At 39.7% G+C, this 25000-nt stretch overlaps 1 protein-coding gene across 4 annotated transcripts in view; it reads right to left on the bottom strand.

The window, feature by feature from the left end:
- Positions 1-25000, bottom strand: part of LOC106883652 (ras-related protein Rab-1D) — a 179183-nt gene that overhangs the window by 57234 nt on the left and 96949 nt on the right. Inside the window, exon 1 of one of the 4 annotated variants that reach the window (XM_052966425.2) lies at positions 6803-7430. The exons of the other annotated variants lie outside the window; for them this stretch is intronic. Coding sequence (XP_052822385.1) covers positions 6803-6883 — 81 coding nt within the window. The 5' untranslated portion in view covers positions 6884-7430. Of the gene's footprint in view, positions 1-6802; positions 7431-25000 lie in introns of those variants that run through there. 4 annotated transcript variants of the gene reach the window in all.

Below are 25000 nucleotides of genomic sequence, written 5' to 3'. Positions count from 1 at the left end.
GAAATTGAAATTGTTTAAGATAGTACTGAGCAATACAAGCTTATTCAAATTTAGATGACTTTTACCGAAGTACCACTAGTTTCGTTAGACTCTGGTTGTTCGTAATAAAACTATTTGCACACAAGCTCTTATGTATGGTTGGACTGAATAACATCTTTTAATCCATTAAAATTTTTTTCCCTTCGTTATAACCAAAGATACACACAACGATGCCGTTTATTTTGTACCAAACAAGGAAGCAATATTTAATGTCAAGATTGCTTTTGTTTTGCAGGAAATTCTGTTTGCAAATGTATCTTTCTCCAACAATATTGCAAAAGTGTAAACAATTTCCTGAGAGCATACCAGTAAAATATCTCGGACTTGCTTCAAAAGAGGAACAGCTGTGATATTGGTTTTATACAAACCGAAACAGGCGAGAACACAGCACAACGTTTAGTTTCTTAGGTAGCGAAGCCTTTACTCAACAAAATAGTTCGTATTTAATTAAATAGACGCCTCAACAAATACACCCTTATCTGAAGAGAAGATATGTCATATAAACAGAGGACTGCTGAAAGTTTTTAAAGGTCTTGTAACACACTTCGTTATCTCAAAGACTGTCTACTGTTTATAAACATATTTCAGCTCCCAGACTTCTTCCCATACTTGCATAAGATTTATATACTGCAACATATTGATTTCCAGACGTCCACTTATTTAACTGCTTATCAAAACGATTAAGATATTTACTCAGTTTAATCGGAAACGTTTCAATTCAAAGACAAACTGATGTGTTAAATTCTTGGACCAACCATTGCTAAATAGTTATTGGTAAGGTAGTATTGCTTCCACAAAATAGCGATGCACAGTTGTTAAACAAGATTAAACAGTATAGAAGGAAGAATAACAGTAACAAAAATGTCACACTTAAAAAATAATTAATTGCTATATCTGTAACGATTTAAGCCTAGTTTTCATGAAAAACATTTAGCTCAGAATGCATCTGTCGGCTCCAATTTAGTTCTTATATATATATCTTTTACCTTTTACTTGTTTCAGTCATTTGACTGCGGCCATGCTTGGTCACCACCTAAAAACTGTGAGATGCATACAACACTTGGGTTTCCCAAGTGGTCACCCATCTAAGTACTAACTAGGCTCGACATTGCGAAACGGCCGTAAGCCGTATGTGTGTGTGTGTGTGTGTGTGTGTGTGTGTGTTACCATGCAGCCTGTAATATAACGGGGAACTTTTACGACCAGGGGTAATATTAGGAAATAAGGCATACATACAATAATTATGATTTCACATATCAAATTTCTTGATACTTATTCAGAATGATGAAATGAATACTAATTTTTAAAATAAAAATATTTATTATCTTAGAATAAAAATAAATAAAACAAATTTCTTATTTATATTAACTCCACCTTCCGTACTCTATCATTTATGCCCTCCCCTCCTGCAACCAAGCTTAGTAAGTGCACTTATCATGCACATCTTAATTTATCTATCTTTAGTACCCTCTCTCTATACGATGACAAGCGTTACTAGAGGGATCAACCAACTAACCAACATTTGGATCGCCTATCATATATTCAAATTATCTGTACTTCGCGAGAATGGTACACAAGCACCTAGCAGCAATTGTAGTCGACAGAATGAAGAAGGGACATCATCTCAAGCAATTAAGAATCCTCCGGAATTAACATGCCATCAAGATAAAGAATGTTGTTTTTCCTCTTGAAAGAAGGAGATAATGATGAATTTGTATTCAACTATATTCTTCTAGATTCAAATTTTTGCTGGAAACAGCAAAACTTTCAGGTTCAATAAAGTGTCATAGATATATCGGGTTGATTCAATCGGCCATATGCCTTCTCATACAAAAATTGTACACAGTAGAAACAAAATCACACACACACTTGTTATATATGAAATCCTGTTTAGCTTACAAACATATTGCACCACTTACTTCAAATTCAAAGGCCAAGGCCGGTCCTTGGGTTGCTGGCGCCCCGGGCAAGCTAAACTACGACGTGGAAATTTCCTTGTCTTTGTCACGCTCTCCTTAGTGCCCCCTAGCACATGGCGCCCCGGGCGACTGTTCGAGTTGCCGGTACCTTGAGCCGGCCCTGACAAGGGTGCATTGAACACATTTTTCATCCTAAAATAAAACTTAGATAGATATACATAGACCTCGTGTTTCAATGATCCAACCGCACACCTCAGTATGTCGCAGAAGGCATTTCAGTTGTGGTGGGTGTACTCTTATATACTAGCAATCGCTAAATACATGTAAACCTAAAAACAAAACAACAGAACAGTAAAACAAATAATAAGCACACACACACACACACACACACACACAATACAGGTTTTCTTTCAGTTTCCGTCTATCAAATCCGCTCACAAAGAGCATTGATCGGCATGAGGCTATAGTTGAAAACACTTGCTCCAAAGTGCCGCGCAGCGGGGCCGAAATCGAAACCATGTGGTTGCAAAGCGAGCTTTTTAACCACATAACTATGCTTGCGCCTGGTGTTACCCCCCCCCCCCCAAAAAAAAAAGCGAAACGTGCCAGTAATAGGGGAAGCGATGATAGACGAGATTACCAGAAAAGAAACCCTGCTTCTTAAAGCCAGGACATACAATTTTAAAGATCAAAGGCATGAAATTGAAGAAGACTACGTTGCGCATGTAGGTACCCTCTTTCTGGGTGTCTTGCTTGTTATTTATATTCATTCATATATTTTAGATCAGCATTGCATGACTCGCACTCATGTAGGAATCACCACTGATGTATGTATTTATTAGCTTTTACTTGTGTCAGTCATTGGTCTGCTGTCATGCTGGGGTATTCCCTTGAAGAGTTTAGTTGAATAAATCAACTACAGTACTTCTTAATTTTAAGTTTGATACTTATTCTTTTGGTGTCTTTGCTGAACAGCTAGATGCAGGGACATAAACAAACCAGCAACGGTTGTCAATTGGTGGGAGGCACCGCCACAAAACACACACACACACACACAACTGGCTTCCGCATAGTCTCCGTTTACCAAATTCACTCACAAGATATTGGTCGACCTGGGGCTATAGTAGATATTTTCCCAAGGTGTCATGTAGTAAGACTAAACCCGACTTTCTCTCTCTCTCTCTCTCTCTCTCACTCACACACACACACACACACACACACACACACACACACACACACACACACACACACACACACACACACTACATATAAGAAAAATGGTGGACATTGACTTCGAAGTTTCCCCAGTCGGTGGGATCCGTCAGGCAGTCTGAGGAAATCAAGGACTGGTGAAACTTCGAAGTGACTCAACCACTTTCCTTGTAAAAATAATTGTGATATTCCACTTAACTTTAATGAGTGGTACTTCAAATAATGTTTGGGTGTTTAATATATAAACTATGAGTAAAAACAAACAAAACGCACACACGCATGCAGAAATAATTTATAGGCGCGGGAGTGGCTGTGTGGTAAGTAGCTTGCTTATCAACCACATGGTTCCGGGTTCATTCCCACTGCGTGGCACCTTCGGCAAGTGTCTTCTACTGTAGCCTCGGGCCGACCAAAGCCTTGTGAATGGATTTGGTTAACGGAAACTGAAAGAAGCCCGTCGTATATATGCTTATGTATGTGTGTGTATATGTTTATGTGTCTGTTTGTCCCCCCTCCCCAACATCGCTTGACAACCGATGCTGGTGTGTTTACGTCCCCGTAACTTAGCGGTTCGGCAAAAGAGACCAATAGAATAAGTACTAGGCTTACAATCGTCCTGGGGTCGATTTGCTCGACTAAAGGCAGTGCTCCGGCATGACCGCAGTCAAATGACTGAAACAAGTAAAAGAGAGATATATAAACATGTCTGTGTGTTTACATACTCAAACAAACATACGTTATGTTAATATATACAATATATACCTTATGTGTAAACAGATATTCAAAATACGTATTCGAATTTAAGTGGTTTCATATTTATCAGATCATTAGCAACTATTCATGCACTTTGTATTGTTTTTCCTAGAATATGTGCGCGCACGCGTGCATTGACGTCATATGAATTTATAAACTTTAAGCGTTCATTAATTCTTTGTTGGAACACTGGCTCTCGAAGCTTAAAATAAAGCTATAAATAATAGCGTGTAAATTATTGAGTGAAAAAACCCCATTTAGATGAAAAAGGCAAAGGCTGCCCGTGAACTTCGAACCCAAATCTCCACGACCAGCCTTCGACTTTTCTATTCAAAAGTTTCTTTTTAATCCAATACTTACACGCTATTATTTACAACTTTAATCTTCTTCCTTGAGATCCAATATTCCAAAAATAAATACACACATATACAGAGATGAGAAAGAGATAAAGAGGAGGGGAGAGAAAAAGACAGAAAAAAGTAAAGTTATGACACAGTAAGGTTCCTGAGGCAAATCGAGCCATTTCATGGCTTATCACGTATGTGTTCTGCGATAGTCAATCAAAATTAGTGGTCGGGCAAGGCACTACTAATAATAGTATCAAAGTGGAGAATGATACAGGAGCAACAGGTGGAATATGATAGCACCTTTGCCACCTGATAGAAGTAATACAATAAAATTCTTTCGAATCAAGCCCTTCCGTCCTAAAAACAAAGATACAAAACATCGGATCGCATTGTTTTAGATAAGAAAAAAGGCGGATGACTACAGCGGGGATGTTTTTGTACATAGCTCCGCATGACCAGTTAGAAATAAATCAAGGCTACACAACAATAACCATAAGTGCGGCGATCCAACGAGGGAATCTACATAGCCGCTTTGGCCACTCTGAATAGTTGAAATATTTCTCAAATATCACACCGTTTATATCTTAAATAAAGGACACATTAAATAATATAATAGTGGTAGTAGTATTAATAGTGGTACACAACTTTAAAAAAAAGACGGGATAGTTACGGTTGGAATGTTTTTGATCAATGGGACTATCTGCTCAGTCAAGGGCTGGTCTGAGACCCTGCAACAACAACAACAACAACAGCTATCGCGGATACATTCGATAATATATTCTATGGTCACAATTGGAATGCTTTTGAACAATAATTCTGAACAAAATCAAGGGCTCACCTATCACAAAACGATCCACCACCACCAGTTTATAGCACAATACAAACTAACACTGTTGAAATGTAAAATGCCTATACACTTGAACATATTAAATAATGTCCTTGAATGTCTGTGTGTGAATGTGGTTGTGTCAATATGTGTGTATGTGAATATGGTCGTGGTTGTGTGTGTGTGTGTGTGAAATGTGGTTGTGTGAATGCGGTTTTGTGAGTGTGTGTGTGTGTGTGTGTGAGAAATGTGGTTGTGTAAATGTGGTTTTGTGAGTGTGTGTGGGTAGGTGGGTGAAACAAGTCCTTTGAGTGATTTATTTCTCCAGCCTGGATTGCGGGACTGATGAGGGGCCGGCTGACATTCTTTTGTCACTGTATATATTAAACTATTTAATAATAATATTTCGTCTACCCTCCCACCTGACGTAAAAACGTGTTTTATGTTGACGTGGTTTATGTAGTACTCCGTCAACGACACTTTATCTGTGGAACGAATGGATGGATGAATAAATGAATGAATGAATGAATGAATGAATGCATACATACATACATACATACATACATACAGACAGACAAACAATAAATAAGACTATTCTGTTAACATTGTCTAATTTCATGTGGAAGAGCCTTCGTAGTTTCTAGTCTAGAACCGGCCCTTTTCCCATTGGTGAGAAATTCGAAAAATAAAACCAAGAAAAATATGCATGCAAGTATACCATACATACATACATACATACATACATACATACATACATATACACGTTCATACACATAGGTATATATACACATGCATACACATACACATGCATACACATAGGTATATATACACATGCATACACATACACATACGTAAGAGCCACCGACAGATCCTCTACATAGTCACTACACCTGCTAGAAATTGCAGCCAAACCTCTTTCAAATCACGCCCTACTATTGTGAAAAAGGAAAGGCTGCTTAGATAATGTATGTAGTCCTTCATATAATACGTCTGAATGAAAGACAGGGTAGTCACGACAGAAGAATTGAAACAGGGTATGTGTGTACTGAACATTGTAGTATATACAAAGCAGTAGAAATTAACGGACATGTGAATATATGACAGAGTATAGAATGTTTATAAATAGTGCATGTGTGAAGGAACGTAGAAATGTATTAGTAGTAGCATACCCTAAGCATACATATGTACATCTATAGCTACACACACACACACATCAGATACATAGACACACAGACAAGATAACACATGTTTATGTATGTATGTATGTATGTACGTATGTATGTGTGTCTGTGTACGTATGTGTGTGTGTATATATGTATGTGTATGTATAAAATACACTGAAAAATTGTGTGAATAGAAAGAAGTTAACAAACAAGTATAAAAAAAGTGAATGTTTATATTTTCTTCGATACCTGAACGCAGTAATTTTGCTTGAAAAATATAAACACACGCACACACACACACTTTTGATAGATCAAGAGATAGCTAAAAATAAAGGTAGAAAGAGAGATATGCAGCGGTACCGAAAAAGGTTATGCATACATGCATACATACGGTCACAGTCGCACAAAGGAATATTTTGTTTATCTTTCAATGTAATTTACATTTTTATCTTATCGTCGAACCAGAATATTCTGTCCGAAATTTACAAAAGATAAACACTTGCATACAGAATAATAAAAGTGATATATGATCAGACTGCCTACCAGGTTGTATGTCGGTGTTACTAGCTTTGGTGGAGGCTTTGACAGTTTTTTTGTCTTCGAGTGTTTTTTTTTCTGCTCCATCTCGTTATCTTCGGTGGAATTTTGCTTCTCCGTCTTCTGACTCTTACAGTTGGTCCAAATTAACCAACACGGCTTTAAGGAATCCAGGATGTGTTTTTGTTATTGGGACAGCTTCCGCGAGATAAAGTAAATTAAATATAACGAGTTATCTGTTTATAAGAGAGCGGCTGTAGTGTTGTCCTGCCAGTTTGTGTACTGTGATATATACATAACGCAGTTGATAGTCCGAGGGTATTTCTCCGTGAATCGACAATTATTTGCGTGGATATATGCATATATATGCACAGGTTTATTAAATGTCAATACTAGCGTGTGTATGTGTGTTTGTTTCGCTTCGAATCAGCTCAAGCCAACACTTCAATAAGTATTCTGTATTCTCAAGGCGCCTGGTCGAGAGAGAGAGAGAGAGAGAGAGAGAGAGATAGAGAGAGAGAGAGAGATAGAGAGAGAGAGAGAGAGAGAGAGAGAGAGATAGAGAGAGAAAAGAGAGACAAAGGTAGGCCGATGGGCCGAAGCTTCTGCCTACCATTCATAGTCTCTCTCTCTCTCTCTCTCTCTCTCTCTTTATCTCTCTCTCTTCTCTCTCTCTCTCTCTCTCTCTCTCTCTCTCTCTCTCTCTCTAAAATATCACTGTTAGAAAAGCTGATCTATGACCATCTAACCAGTTGTGATAAAAGTATAAACAAACTGCGGTTGTAGCATCTACAAAAACCGATTCTTTTATTACTATAAGCACTAACTTTGCTTCACGTCACCAGTGTCTGAGATGGTTTAAAAAAAATGGAAACAAATTAAATTTCAATCAGAATTAACCTAATTAATATATTCATATAAACACTTAAGATTAATCGTTGATAATGTTATATAGCTCCAGGTCTGTAGCGTTCGAGCAGATCTATGATCAAATGAAATCCAGTCGTGACCCTTCCACCTACATATTGTATCTCCAACTAATTACTCAACGTATCCTTCATTTTTTAAGGCTATAATTGTGATTTGACTGCTACTTGAAGGATGTGCGCGTTCAGAGTTCAAGTTTTTAGCGAATGGAGTAGGCAGCGATAAGTTGCTCAAAATCGAAACATTTTTATTTTTATACAACCTACAAAGGTTTATACATTAGAGCCCAAAGTGTCACTTTCATAAAAGCGTCGCTTGGGGCTGACCGCCTCTCGACCCCTCCCCTAGCTACGCTACTGACTTGGAATGGTCAAAACTGCATAATGCCAACCCAAGATGCATTACAAAATGTGGTGACTTCATCATAGTACTTCTGTCTTTACCTTTAACATCTCCGAAGTTGGTAATGCGAATATCAACAATATACAGACACAGCACTGAATGATGGTCCGGAGCCTCTTATAATTCGCACTAATGTACAGGTACCTGCATTTCATTTAATTACACGGTATAACAAGAGTTTAATCTTTGTGTCTTCGGTCAGTAAGTGTGAAATCAAAGGAAATGACTATTATTCCCTTCAAACTTTGCTTTTGTGACCTGGACATCAATGTTTTGAAACTGACCAATTTTCCATTACATTTCACACAGATTCAGCTCTGAGTTGTTGAAGCAGAAATATCCTTATAGCAAATATTCTGCTCAATACCACAGATTTGCTTGTCATTTGCTTGACCAACCGCTTGAGCTTGTCCCTTAAAGGCTGTCAATGTGTGCATCTATGATCATGAGCAGGAGTAGTGGGGGGAGAGCATCATAGTCATGTGTTGAAAGGGATTCTTTGGGAGTTTGAATAGATTTAACAAAAGCAAAGTTTGAAGGAATTTACTCTTTTACTTGTTTCAGTCATTTGACTGTGGCCATGCTGGAGCACCGCCTTTAGTCGAGCAAATCGACCCCAGGACTTATTCTTTGGATGCCTAGTACTTATTCTATCGGTCTCTTTTGCCGAACCGCTAAGTTACGGGGACGTAAACACACCAGCATCGGTTGTCAAGCGATGTTGGGGGGACAAACACAGACACACAAACATATACACACACATACATATATATATATATATATATATATATATATATATATATATATATACATATATACGACGGGCTTCTTTCAGTTTCCGTCTACCAAATCCACTCACAAGGCTTTGGTCGGCCCGAGGCTATAGTAGAAGACACTTGCCCAAGGTGCCACGCAGTGGGAATGAACCCGGAACCATGTGGTTGGTAAGCAAGCTACTTACCACACAGCCACTCCTGGGCTGAATTATTAGCAATTTTTCAAACTTTCTAGGGGCAAGCAAATAGGAAATAACAGTTACTACCCAACGACAAAAGTTGTGTTACACAGTGTTATTTAAGTTAATTTGATATTTAATTTAGTGGGTGTTGAACTCGGTTATCCAGAAAAGGTTTGGGAACCAAAGATTTAGGGAAAGCTACGTTGAACCTGTTTTTTTTACTTACTTATGTAGCATGGCTGAATGGTTAAGAATTTCGCTTGGCACCCGAAGGTCCCAGTTTCGATCCCACTGCATGACATCTTTTATCTGCCCTTGACAGTGAAACCATGTAGTTCAGTGTGTCAGCCAGTTTTTTTTTCTTGTGGACCCCTTCGATTCCTATTTTACTCGGATGGACCCTCCTATCTATTCGATGTTTAAAACCTTAACGTATTTTTATAAGTAAATATTAGAAAATGTATAAAACAGGTGGTTAAACTATTTTCTGTATTGTAGATGTATAACCAATTTATTGCGGATAAATTTTGGATCTTTTTGGTTTGACGGGCAACACTTGTATCACTGACGTCTATTGAGGTGAAAACAATTACTGCCGTAACGGTGTTATGGGATCTTTTCCCTTGAATAAAATTAGTGCCGTTGTTGTCAACAACTATCGGCGGTAGTTATTTATAACATCGTTCGTGCGTTTGGGTTAGGGTTCGGGTTTTAGAGTTAGGGTTAGGGTTTTAGGGTTAGAGTTGGGGTTAGGGTTAGGGTTATGGTTATGAGTTATAGGGTTTTAGGGTTAGGGTTAGGGTTATGAGTGAGGTTATGGCAAAAATAATCATAACCCTAACCGTAACCCTAAAACTAACTTTAACTCTAAAACCGGAGCCCTAACCCTAAAACCCTAAAGTTAAAACCAGTACAAATGCACGAACGATGTTATAAATAACAGTACCGCCGACAGTTGTTGACAAACAACGACACTAATTTTATTCAAGGGAAAAGATCCCATAACACCGTTAGAATACGTTGTTTACATTCTACGGCACTAATTGTTTTCAGCTCAATAGACGTCAGTGATTGGTTGAAATTACCGAAATACGACAACTTTTTACATGAAATAACTTCGAATACAAAATTTTTTATCTGTTCTATAACACAAAATATACAAGTATACGAAGTTTGAAAGTGTTTCGGTACCAAAAACACTACATAAAACATAAATGAAAAATGTTGCCCGTCAAACCAAAAAGATCCTAAATTTTAACTACAAAATCTTATATGGACCCCAGTTGAAAACTACTGATGTAGGTGGAAATAGTGTGAAAGTAAGCACGTTGGATGAACTGTAGTTGTAATCTGAATTTAAAGGTTCGTCCTCGTCACTCAGTGTCACATTCAGAGTATACATGTGTAAGGAATACTCACTCTCAACCACAATGAGTAAGAAGTCAGTTGATCAGACAACTGAATACTCCTCGTCGAAAACGACAGAGATCCACTTACTAAACGGATTCAGCCGATTATACATCTTCACACCTCACATCTATGTATAAATATATGGGTGGGGTAAAGTGATTATATATATATATATATATATATATGTGTGTGTGTGTGTGTGTGTGTGTGTGTGTGTGTGTATATATGCATGTGTATATATATATATATATATATATATATTTTTTTTTTTTTTTTTTTTTTCTTTTCAGGTACACGACACTGCTTTTCCCCTTCCCAGGCTACAGGCCCACACCCCCAACACCCATACTGTTAGGATTGGCACTCTCAACGTCGGCACGCTGAAAGGTAGATCTGGTGAAATTGTTGAGATGCTTGAACGGAGATGCGTAGATATGTGCTGCATCCAGGAAGTAAGATGGAGAGGAGGTTCTGCAAGGTTCCTCACAGGCAAAGAACACAGGTACAAGATTTTCTGGGCAGGGAACACTGACGGGGTCGGGGGCGTAGGAATACTTCTAGCGGAGAAATGGGTGGATAAGGTAATCGAGGTCGTTAGAGTAAGTGACAGAGTACTTAAGATCAGACTCGTGCTTCATCATAGATTAGCTACTGTCATCTCAGCCTATGCACCTCAACCTGGGCTACCAGATGGTCTGAAAGACCAATTCTATGACACCCTCTTGCAAACTACCTCGTCGACGAGTGACAGGGACCTTCTCTTTGTGGCTGGAGACTTCAACGGTCATGTCGGACGTCGTGCTGGGGGCTTCCATGGCATACATGGAGGCTATGGCTTCGGTTCCCGCAACGAGGAGGGAACCAGACTGCTGGAGTTCTGTGATGCAACCAATCTTATGGTCTGCAATACCAACTTCAGGAAACCTGCCAGTCACCTAGTCACCTACCGCTCCGGCAGACACTCTAGCCAAATCGACTACATCCTCGCCAGAAATAGGGAAAGAGGGCGGCTTATAAATGCCAAAACCTACCCTGGCGAAGAATGTACCCCACAACATAGATTAGTAGTTAGCGACTTTGGGATCAAGGCAAAATGGGTGCCCAGAATTAGACAGGCTTGGAGAAGAAGGGTGTGGAAGCTTAAAGACCCTGCAAACGGACAGAGACTTAGAGACAAGTTACTTGAAGCATTTAACGAAATAGAAGGGGATATAGCATCATACAACGTGGAAGACAATTGGAGATTTCTGCGGGACAACCTGTTGAAAGCCACCGACCAGATTTGTGGGTGGTGTAAGGTCCCCTCCCAACCCAGAGTAACGTGGTGGTGGAACAAGGAGGTAGACAGGGCTATTAGACAAAAGAAACAAGCTTGGAAGGACTGGAAGAACGGTGGTAGCAGGGAATTGTACCAATGTGCCAGAAGGGAGGCTAGGCGACAGGTTTATTTAGCCAGAGGGGAAGCAGATAAGGAAAGATTTGCCAATGTTCTGCGCCGTGAGGACCAAAGACTCGAGGTATTTCGGGTTGCAAGACAGTGTAGGAGAGAGAATAGTGATGTTGTAGGAGAGAAATGTGTTCGCATGGATGATGGTACGCTTGCATTAAATGAGGATGCAAAGAAAGAGGTCTGGAGATGCCACTACGATAGATTGCTTAATAAAGAGAATGAATGGGAGAAAGAGAGCCTGCCTTATGTCGACCCAATAGAGGGACCAGCTATCCGAGTTGATAGTACCAGGGTAGATAAAGCAATTAAGAGTATGAAGACCGGGAAAGCCCCCGGCCCATCAGGAATCACTGCAGAGATGCTCAAAATATCTGGCAGTGTTGGCTATAGCCTAGTCACCCGTATTACGAACCAGGTGATACACGAAGGAGTCATACCCTATGACTGGTGTAGCAGCATCATAGTCAACTGCTACAAAGGTAAAGGGGACGCTTTAGATACAAATAATTACAGAGGCATCAAGCTGTTAGATCAGGTTATGAAAGTTACAGAGAGGGTCATAGCCCAACTAATTAGGGAGCGAATCAATTTAGATGAGATGCAGTTTGGGTTCGTGCCAGGTAAAAGCACTACTGATGCTTTATTTCTAGTGAGACAGTTGCAAGAGAAATACCTAGCCAAGGATAAACCTCTGTACCTGGCTTTCGTTGACATGGAGAAAGCCTTTGACAGGGTCCCCCGATCCCTTATCTGGTGGTCAATGAGGAAACTTGGGATAGAAGAATGGCTAGTGAGAGCTGTGCGAGCCATGTACAGAGATGCGGCCAGTAAGGTGAGGGTTGGAAATGAGTACAGCAATGAATTCCGGGTAGAGGTAGGGGTCCACCAAGGTTCCGTCCTCAGCCCCCTATTATTTACCATAGTCCTCCAGGCAATCACAGAGGAGTTCAAGACAGGTTGCCCCTGGGAGCTCCTCTATGCTGATGACCTTGCCCTAATTGCGGAGTCACTATCAGAACTAGAGGAGAAGTTTCAGGTGTGGAAGCAAGGTCTAGAATTGAAGGGCCTTAGAGTCAACCTAGCTAAAACCAAAATCCTAATAAGTAGGAAGGTAGATAAAACACAAACCCCTTCAGGTAGATGGCCCTGCTCAGTATGTAGAAAAGGAGTAGGTAGTAACTCTATAAGATGTACCCGGTGCAAGCTATGGACACATAAGAGGTGCAGCAACATCAAAGGCAGGTTAACTAGCAAGTTAGTTTTTGTTTGTGGCAGATGTTCAGGTGCAATAAAGACTGCAAACAAACAGGAAACAACTTCTATCTCATTCCAGGGTGAAAAACTAGAGGTAGTCGATAGCTTCCGCTATCTGGGCGACCAAGTTAGTAGTGGGGGTGGGTGCGCTGAAAGTGTAGCTGCTAGAATAAGAATAGCCTGGGCAAAGTTTAGAGAGCTCTTACCCCTGCTGGCGACAAAGGGACTCTCACTCAGAGTAAAAGGCAGACTGTATGACGCATGCGTACGAACAACCATGCTACATGGCAGTGAAACATGGGCTGTAACTGCTGAGGACATACGTAAGCTCGCAAGGAATGAAGCCAGTATGCTCCGTTGGATGTGTAATGTCAATGTGAATACCCGTCAGAGTGTAAGTATCTTGAGAGAAAAGCTGAACATTAGAAGCATCAGTTGTGGCGTGCAAGAGAGACGATTGCGCTGGTATGGACATGTGGTGAGAATGGAGGAGGATAGCTGCGTGAAAAAGTGCCACACCCTAACAGTTGAGGGAACCCGTGGAAGAGGTAGGCCCAGGAAGACCTGGGCTGAGGTGGTGAGGCAAGACCTTCGTACATTGGGCCTCACCGAGGCGATGACTACGGACCGAGACCTTTGGAAATGGGCTGTGCGTGAGAAGACCCGGCAAGCCAAGTAAGATCGTTGCCAGTGCCCCTGGACTGGTTCTTGTGCGGGTGGCACATGAGATGCACCATTTTGAGCGTGGCCGTTGCCAGTACCGCCTGACTGGCTCCTGTAGGATTTTCGAGCGAGATCGTTGCCAGTGCCCCTGGACTGGCTTGTGCGGGTGGCACATAAAAGACACCATTTCGAGCGTGGCCGTTTTCGTGCGGGTGACACGTAAAAGCACCCACTACACTCTCTGAGTGGTTGGCGTTAGGAAGGGCATCCAGCTGTAGAAACTCTGCCAAATCAGACTGGAGCCTGGTGTTGCCATCCGGTTTCACCAGTCCTCAGTCAAATCGTCCAACCCATGCTAGCATGGAAAGCGGACGTTAAACGATGATGATGATATATTGTATCACTTTACTCCACCCATACCCGCAGCACAGTCTCGAGCAATATATAGACATTTAGTAAAGCTACACACACACACACACACACACACACACACACACACATACACACACACGCACACATACACACACACGCATAAAGATAAACTTGTTCAATTCGTTGTTATCTGCATGTAGAAGCTATATATTAAAGATTACTAATGTTTGTATTTTCTTACTCTAGCTTACTTACACGTGGAAAACACACGAGGTGTCTGAATGTCAACATAAGCAACGACTAGCCTCTTTAACCGGCAAAACTCTGTCAGGTCACCTCTCCAAATGGGGTGGGTGGGTGGGTGGGGAGCGGACGAGACGAAATATGGAAAGGAGAAAAGAAATTGATAAAATAATAGCTTCTAGTTTAGGCACAAGGCCGGCAATTTTAAGGGGAAAGGGATTAGTACTTGACTACTACTTTATTTTATCGACCCCGAAAGGATGAATGGCAAAGATGATCTCGGCGGGTTTTAAACTTAAAGAGCTGGAACAGATGCTTGCAATACATTTATTCCGATGCTCAACCGATTCTGGTAGTTCGCCGCTTTCAATAATAATTGTTTCTGATTTAAGCATAAGGCCAGTAATTTTGAGGGAAAGAATGTCAGTTGATATCATCGACCCGTACTTGATTCGTACAAAATTTTATTGAACCTCCCCAAAATACAGGACGAAATCGACTACATCGGGATTTGAACTCAGAACGAAAAGAGCAGGAATTACAATTGTTCTAATTTAGACATTGGTACAGCAATTTTCGGAGAGTAGATTCAATTACTTCGAACCTGTATTTGATTGGTACTTTTTTCTATCCACCCAGGAGGTATGAAAAACAAAATTGACCTCGGTATGATTTGATCTCAAAACGTAAAGAGCCGGAATTATTATTGTTGTTCTAATGTAGGAACAAAGCCAATAATTTCAGCAGAGAGAATTCAGTTATTTCGATCCAGTGATGGATTGATCCTTTATTTTATAAATCCTGGAAGGATGACAGCCGAAGTTGATCTCTGTCGAATTTCAAATCAGAACATAGTACAGCCGGAAGAAATAGCATAAGGTATTTTTCCAGCGATCTAGCGTTTCTATGAGATCGCTGCCTGAGCCGGAAAAGAAAGAAAGTAGTGATGAAGTAGCAGCAGAGTTGGAGTGTTTGTGTGAGGTACAGATATGCTGCCAGTTGTCACCACTGTTTTCCTTTCTTCTTCAATCTTCCTTTAATCTCTCTCTCTCTCCCGCACACACAAGTACACTTTCTCATATATATATATATATATATATATATATATATATATATATATATATATATATATATATATATATATATATATATAAAAGAGAAAGAGTGAGTGAGGGAGTATACATACTGGCCTCAAATTTTGGCAAGAAGCCCACAGTTTCGAGTGTAAGTCGATTGCATCGACATCCAATGCTTTAGCGGATCGATTACATCGACTCCGAAAGGACGAAAACCAAGTTGACCACGGCAGCATTTGAACTCAGAACGTAAAGTCGGAAGAAATACCGCTAAGTATTTTGTCCGGTGCAATACTAATTTTACCAGCTCACCGCTCTAAGAGAGAGTGTATCGATTACATATATATATTTGGATCGCAGTTGATATTCAAATTCCAGATTTAAAATGCATATTTTCAAAAAGTTAATATGCGATTTCAAATATCAACAGAGTTAGAAACAAAACAAAACATTTTCTTGTCGTTTCCTGTTATATTGGTCTACAATTCTCAAATACTTAGGTTTTATACTCTGTAAATCAAACTTATTTTTTATATTTGAATACATTTAAAATCAGTGGCGGCTTGTAGATAAAATTAGCGGGGGTGCTGCTTCAGAAAATTTTTAGCCGTTGTTTTAGTATTGCGTAAATATTTTTCAAATCCTGGCAGCAACAGGATAATAATCTAATTCTACACTTCATCACATTCAAGAATATAAACATGTTTTTAAACACAACATACGCGGAGTCAAAAAGAGACACTACCTTTCGCCAGCACACCAGGCTCGGAACTGCGTGAACTACAGTACTCTCTATCCCTAGCGTGCAGCTTCCTATCTCGGACATGTGAGCATGCGCACAACAGCCAAACACAGCGTCGCTGGAACTGTGAAGCGCACAGTTCATAAACTAGGAGATGGCTACTGACATTAAGCTTAAGGATAATATAATGTACAAGTATAAAGAAAGAATTAAAAAAAAAAAGGACTCATTATATTGAATTTTATCGATAATAGATTGTAAATAGGGGGCGCTGCAGTTCTGCAGTATCTATACACGAGCCGCCACTGAAAAATTAATAGTCATGTTCACAGGGCATAATGTATTTTAGCAGAATCGTTACCGCGCCGGACAAAATGCGTAGTGGCATTTCTTCCAGGGTCGATAGAATAAGTACCAGTTGTGCACTGCGATCGATGTAATCGACTTATCCTCTCCGCCAAAATTATTGGCTTTGTGCCAAAATATGAAACCAATATATACTGTATGATTTTGCGTGAAATATACTTGTCTTATGGGTTTTGTTAGATACTGATAGAGCACTTTAAGTAGACCAGATTTTATATGTACAAGGGGAAACAATGAAAAAAAATTTCTATCTCCTATGATATTTGAAACTGCATACTAACATTTTGAAGATATGATTTTTAAATGACGAACTTTAAAAACGTTATTTAAATCTCAGGCAACTCCTGTACGATATTCATGTTCCAACCTCATTCCAGGACTTCAAAACTGTCGCTCGTTATATTTGTGCAACTGTTGAACTTGTCTGAGAAGATGCTTCTTAGAAGACGATGCAGGCTGGAATGGGAACTTGGAAGACTTCTGTTATCTAGTATTCTACAAATAAGATGAGAACTTCTATGCTACAATTTTCTGTGCTTGTTCACCATCCAGTCTTCAGCAACTTTGACACTAGAACAGTATGGCAGATGTAATGCATTCAAGCAAAGAAGAGCCAAAAACTTTTGCCACGCACGCTCACGTACTGATCCCAATTGAAAATATTTGCCTACAAAAATCTTGAATAATGTAGATTGCTAGCTTCAATGCGAACACTCAGTCAGGAAATTCATCATGCAACTAGCAATGAATGCAACAACTGGAGCAGTATGTCGACCAAAATGAATTAATCTTAGTTTCAGATAAAAGAAACTTCATCTAAGGTGACATCTGATTCGAGAGGAAAAGTTTTCCTTGATGCTTTTAATGGAACAGATAAGTTGGCATGTTCTCTTCAGAACGCAAAGAAAGAAATTTGCCTATTCTAGAGCTCTTACCAAATACAACACTGCTCTACGATCAGCAAATGTTTTGTATTGCATATCAATTTAGATATGCTAGAAACTATATAAAGGAAAGAAGAAAGAAAATTGGTTTTGATGTCGCGAAATAAATATCATCAATAAATACAGGCTTAAAATCCTTCACACAACATAGAAGAATTTGTTTAATTGCTATAATTTTTTCATGGTGTTCTCTTTTTTTAAATCTGTTAAACTATTGGGGGCGTATTCGTTGCTATAGCGTTTGTGGTTCTCTTTGCTTCCCTGAAGTGGCCATTTTGAACATAATATCATTAAAAAATGGTCAAAAACCGGACACTTTTTTTAAAATCCAGGATAATGGAATGGATGCTCAAATTTCCTGAAGCCGTTTGTTGGCAAAATAAATCGTAAACCTCATTTCCGTCATGTGAATGTGTTAAAATCCAATTTTTTCTCCGGTGTTCTGTTAATGGTGTCCGTTCATGGCAAACAATATCAAAAATAATAGAATTAATAATAATAGTACTTCTAGTAATAGTAGTAGTAAATTTTATTATAATTTCTTCATTTGCCACAAGAGAATCAAAAGAACATTGGAAAAAAAAAAGGAACCAAGAGTGTTGTTATAATGAGCTATGATAAAAATATCCAGCAATGGGGGAACAGTTGCATACGTGAGACCAAAGCAATAGACATTGATCCCTAACACAAAGGAACGTGCGTTCTCTTTGTTGCAAGCTCCAATGAGAAACCCAAGAGCTGAACTATCCATCCACAGACACTCTTCAACGTTCATAAACTTTACAGGAGGTTAGAACTTCATGTTCCACACTCACCTGATTCAAATGACTTTGGAAGAAGACATTTAAGGGTTATTTGGAAAGGGAAACACTTCTTGACTTCAAACATTTAGATCTCTCCCACTGCAATCCCTCTTTTGTTATAGCCACCAGGCACAAAAATACGGCTTGACCTTATTAATCAAAGCAAGGCGGCGGCAGAAATTTCAGTATGAATCCAGTGGTAACTGATTCGTTTCACATGACCCATGCAGGTGAGTCAAGAACAGCCGACAAGAGCTTATAAGAGTTTCATCTGCTCCACCGACTCTCAAACATATTTTGTCACTCGAACTGTTGTACCTGTATATTTTGTCATCAACAGTTATTGTTTCTCTGTAGCGCTATCATGTCAAGGATTTCCAGAACACTTCAGTTAAAATTGCTCTACAATGGTCTTTCTAATGTATCTTCGTCGCAGCCCAGTATAACCCAGTATAACCCACGGACCACCACAGCTCTTGCCCTCCATTAAACTCCACTGCAATATGCAAGGGGCATCAGACCACTGGCTGCACTATCCAGCCAGTGGACTACACCTGGCAATATTCCTGTGCTAAGCTTCTATCCTTGGTATATGTTTTATCCATAATTTCTACTTTGCCAATGACATAATGTATGATGAAGCCTTCTTTACAAATGAATGTCCATATGAACTTCTTTTCAACTGATCTTTGCAGATGCCGTAACCTCAGTGCATGAGTCCACATGAACAAACAAGCAATAATGTTTTCAAACATGTACGAATCTATATTGGTGAGTAAATGGGATTGGATGTGTGAGTTTAGTTTATCAAACCCGGAAAGCTGAAAAACAAAATCTTGACAGGTTTTGAATTCAGAAAGTACAGACGTACAGGGTCGATGAAATAAGTACCAATTGAGCACTAACTCTTTCCCCAAAAGTTCAAGCCTTGTGCCTATTGTAGAGTTGTTATTATTATTATTATTATTATTGCCGTCGTCGTTGTGTTTGCAAAGAAAGACGTTGTTTAGGAGCTCGTAAGCTATTATTGAATTTTGTTGTTTTAAAGAGATTAATTTTGGTTTTTGTTGTGCCATTTTGTTATTGAGCTAACCAGCATCCTCCGAGGTTAGTTGGCTTTGCGAAGTTTTCGACTCCTTGGGGGATATTTTGAAGCTTTTTAATTGAGGAGTTACATGTTTTGTTTTTTTTTAAATTTAACATGGCTTCGCAAATCCAGGGCGCAGGTAGCTGTTCAAACAACTAATACTACCGATTTCCGGTTAACATGCAGTTTGGCGTTGTAAAAAAGTGAAAGTAAATTGTCCTATGCAAAATTAAAGTAAATTGGGATAGAAAACGGAAGTGACATACCAAAATTTCATAACCGCGTTTGATATTTGATAGTTGCGCTTCTTATATATGTCTCGGCAACTTCTATACTTGTAAAGTAGTCAACCATTTACTCAATTTTGTTGATTCAAATGATGACAACATCCATACACAGATTATAGAAGGGTGATGGATACTCGCCGAGAAGAAACTAAGGTGACAATGTGGGACTAGTGATGATTTATTTACATCATATCTTTATGAGCATGTGTAGCCAAACAAGTTTAGAGATGAGAAAAGCTATTCAAGAACCTTATTTCATGCATCAATGACTTATTATATAAAATATATGTACAGTATTCATGTTATATTAAATGTACGTTCCATACATTCGCTATGTTACATGTATTATTTACATGAAATTATGGAATGTCAATGTCGTCACCTTCAGTTTCTATCGCAAATTACTTTCACTTTGTTCGGACAATTTACTTTCATTTCATGTTAACCCAATTTCGTACTACTTTTTAGCAGAAAGTGTGCGAACAACAATGGAATGTCAACAACAAGACCGACGGAAACAGTACACATGAAAAAACACGTGAAAGCATCACCACCGCCGCCAGCGCCACCACCGCCACTGCTACCAACACAAATGAAAATCAAGACACTGCAATTAACAAATCCCGAGTCACCGGTTTAGCAAACGTGGTGCTACAGGAGAACCGTCTCAAAACATTAGAAATGTTGAAAGTCTCCTCAGGAGGTCTAAGCGAAACGCAGAATTAAATCTCCCAGAATCCATCCGACACGAAACAAATTTAACATATAAAACAATAGAAACAAACGAGAGAGAGAGAGAGAGAGAGAGAGAGAGAGAGAGAGAGAGAGAGAAAAAAGAGAGGGAGAGAGAGGGAGAGAGAGAGAGAGAGAGAGAGAAAGAGAGAGAGAGAGAGAGAGAGAGAGAGAGAGAGAAAGAAAACAGAGCAGCAAATAGAAAAGTCTTTCAGATCAATCTGGGACATCAAAACGCATATTGCTAGGGGGAAAAATTCGGCACGGCAGAGATGAAATACTTGACTGAGGATGAAACCGGGAACCACTTCCATAACAACACTAAAGACTGACGAACTGGTCCTTGTACCAATCTACGTTGACCGAAGGGTAGTAAGGATAAAGATTGACAATGTGCCCACAAGAAGTAAATGATGTTTGGTGGTGGAGGTCCTTCGACATAAAGTTCAAAACTGACATCCTGCACGTTCAGAAGCAGGAGAAACAAAATTGGTCGGGCCAAGGGATGAAGCTGTCGATCCAAACAAATGAAGAAATATGGAAACCATCCCGAACCTGATCAGTCTGCCAGGCGGTAAAAGACTGTATGTAGTTGCTGAGGTGCGGTGACACAAACTATATTCACAAACTATATAAGGCGGCGAGCTGGTAGAAACGTTAGCACGCCGGGCGAAATGCTTAGCAGTATTTCGTCTGCCGCTACGTTCTGAGTTCAAATTCCGCCGAGATCGACTTTGCCTTTCATCCTTTCGGGGTCGATTAAATAAGTACCAGTTACGCACTGGGGTCGGTATAATCGACTTAATCCGTTTGTCTGTCCTTGTTTGTCCCCTCTATGTTTAGCCCCGTGTGGGCAATAAAGAAATAACAAACTATATTCACAACAAAGGCGGGAAGAAGAAAGAACCCAACTTCTGCCGACATCACCACAACAACAACACCCAACTACATGAATAGCAAGAACACCAACGACGGAGTGCAGCCACAGCAGTTACGCTAAAAGCAGCAGCAGTCGTAAGAGCAACAGCTGCGTCGTCATCAGAAACAATGACAACAACAGAAATATAACAAACAGTAGAAACAACAGCAATAACAATCAGAGTCATGCTTTCTGCTATAGGCACAGGGCCTGAAATTTGTGGGGAGAGAGCTGGTCGATTACAACAATCCCATTATTTACATTATTTACATTTGACGGATATTTGTCCTCATCTTGTTTGTTGTTAACACAACGTTTCGGCTGATATACCCTCCAGCCTTCGTCAGGTGTCTTGGGGAAATTTCGAACCTGGGTTCTCATTCCTAACGATGTTACTATTATTATATTATTATTATTATTACTATTATTAATCAGGTCGCTGCCGTGAATCGAACTCGGAATCTTGGGGTTAGTAGCCCGCGCTCTTAGCCACTACGCCATATGCCCGTGGTTCGAAATTTCCCCAAGACACCTGACGAAGGCTGGAGGGTATATCAGCCGAAACGTTGTGTTAACAACAAACAAGATGAGGACAAATATCCGTCAAATGTAAATAATTCCTCATCTCTTAAATATAGAACTGTACAACAATCCCAGTACTCGACTGATACTCATTTTATCGCTCCCGAAAGTATGAAAGGCAAAACCGAGCTCGGCGGAATTTGAACTTAGAAATGCCGGAAGAAATGCCACTAAGAATTTTATCCGGCTCGGCAAAGATTCTACCGGCTCACCTCCTTACATAATCCCTTCTAATTTTGGCAGGAAACCAGCAATTTTAAGGGACGAGGGTAAATTGGTTACATCAACCCTATTACTTGACTGGAACTTTGTTTTATAGACTTCGAAAGAATGAAAGATAAAGCTGACCTCGGTGGGATTTGAACCTAGAAGGTAAAGCCGGAAGAAGTGTCGCTAAACATTTTGTCAGATGCGCTAACGATTCTAACAGCTCTCCGCCTTATTGCTGCTACCACCACAGCTACCACCACCACCACCACCAACAACAACAACAACAAAATCGTCATCATCATCATCATCACCGAAAACGGAAGATTTGTGTCGAAATATTTATAGGATGCTAAGAGCAAAATTTGTCACAGCAATAGTTTCTTCTTATCGGTTTTTCGTTTTAGATAGTCAAAACTTGAATACCTATTTCAGAAGAATCCTGTCGGTTTACATTAAAGTTCATTTATACAATTACCCCGTTGATATTTACACACAGATGTGTTTGATGTATCCTAATTGTTTCAAGTAGAGAAATAGGAGGCAGGCGCAATGTTCAAATTACAAGGAGTTCTCGAACAGATTTCAATCGATATAGCTCATTATTTAGAATTGAAAGCATTTTCTTACTCCCCACTAGCATACAAGCAAGTACACAGACGAATATAAACACAGATACACGAGTACACATATACACGCACTCCATATGGCATATCTGAAATTTAAATCTGAGGCATTTATGAAAAGGTGCAATATGTGTGTGTGTGTGTATGTGTATATATAGACATATAGATGTATATATATATATATATATATATATATATATATATATATATATATATATATATATATATATATATATATATACATACACACAGGGGTTGGACAAAATAATGGAAACACCTAGCATCATAGCATCATAATTTTGAAATATCTATAAAACCGCCAAAAGCTTGTTTATTTTTATGTTTTTTTGATTTATTATTAGTGTTGCTTAATATGTTTCGCTAAAATTGCTGTTTCTTTTCAGATATCATCAGAAAAGGATCATCAGAATTCATTAAAATGACAGATCTATCGGACTTTCAAAAAGGTCAAATTGTTGGTGCTCGTATGGCAGGCGCTAGTGTAACGAAAGCCGTCTAAATGTTTGGTGTATCAAGAAGTACTGTCTCGAAAGTAATGACAGTCTTTGAGAAAGATGGAAAAACCTCCTTGTCGAAGCAAAACTCCAGAAGAAAGCCAAAACTTTTAGATAGAGACCGTCGGAATCTTACGCGAATTGTTAGAAAGGATCACAAGAATACAGCTTACAAAATTACTGCAGAGCTTAATGACCACCTTGAGAACCCAGTTTCCACGAAAAACTGTTCGCCTGGAGCTGCATAAAGCCGGATTTCACGGGAGGGCTGTAATCAGAAAACCAATACTTTCAAAAACAAACGTTGCAAAGCGTTTAGAGTGGAGTAAAAACCTACACAATTGATCCTCAGAGCAGTGGAAGAATGTTATTTCTCGGACGAGTCATCCATTACCTTATTTTCGACCACCCTCCGAGTATACGTGTGGAGACAGCCAAAAGAGGCATTCGACCCAGACTGCCTTCTGTTAAACATGGAGGAGGATCTGTGATGACCTGGGAGGCTATATCTTGGAAACCCACCGGACTAGTGGTTTCCCTTCATGGCAGAATTAACAGTGAAGACAATTTAAGAATTTTATCTGATTAAATTCATCCTATGGTTGCGGAACTGTTTCCAGATGGAAACGCAATCATTCAGGATGATAATGCAGCAATTCACAGAGCTAAAGTTGTTAGTGAATGGCATGAGGAACATTCTAGTGAAATTGAACATCTTATCTGGCCACCACAACCCCCAGATCTCAATATTATCTTTATGGTGCATTTTAGAAAAACAAGCAAAGAGTCGAAATACGCCACCATCATCACTACAAGAACTGTAGACTGTTTTAGCTGAAGAATGAACAGAAATTCCTTTGGAAACAATTTAAACTTTGTACGAGTCCATACCTGACAGAATTCAAGCTGTAATTACTGCCAAAGGCGGTCCTACCTTTGAAATTTTAAGGTATTTCCATTATTTTGTCCAACCCCTGTGTATGTATTTGTGCGTGTGTGTATATGTATATATATATATATATATATATATATATATATATAAAGTGAAGTATTTGGGTTCCTGCTGCGCTTGAGTGGGGTTTGCCTCGTAAGCGACCTGCAATGGGAGTGGCTTGTGTCGGAGAACTCCGAGTTTTGACCGACCCCTCTTGTGAGCCTCCTTCCTGACATGGGCGTAAATGCGATCGGGCGCCCGAGTACGCTGTCAAGGGACGGGGCTTGCAATTAGGCGATGGCATTCCTCTCAAGGCGCGATGGCACCGCCACGGTAAAAAACGGTACCGGCTACGACTCGACTGTGCGCCTTAGACTCGGCTTTGGTTTCGCAGGACAAAACACCGGAATGGACAGGGTGCGCGTAAAGCTATGTGACGTGTCGCTCGTGGGACCGCCCACATTAATCCCAGGGAAAAGCTTGCATGTCCGCGCATGCAACAGACAGGACACAGAAGTGTGTCGATAAGCCAGCTGGAGGAGATGTCCTCCTGGGGCTAAAAACAACAGTAACATCCACCCCTAGGGGTCAGCCACATTTAAGTGGCAATATACTTCACTTTATCGTGCAGTTACTGTTAATACCTCGTTTAGAGAATTAACATTATATATATATATATAATGTTAATTCTCTCTCTCTCTCTCT

The sequence above is a fragment of the Octopus bimaculoides genome, chromosome 3 (genome assembly GCF_046866305.1).
Source record: "Octopus bimaculoides isolate indiv1 chromosome 3, ASM4686630v1, whole genome shotgun sequence".
Taxonomy (NCBI): domain Eukaryota; kingdom Metazoa; phylum Mollusca; class Cephalopoda; order Octopoda; family Octopodidae; genus Octopus; species Octopus bimaculoides.
Note: the sequence above shows the minus strand (reverse complement) of the source record. Positions and strands in the feature narration are given on the sequence as shown.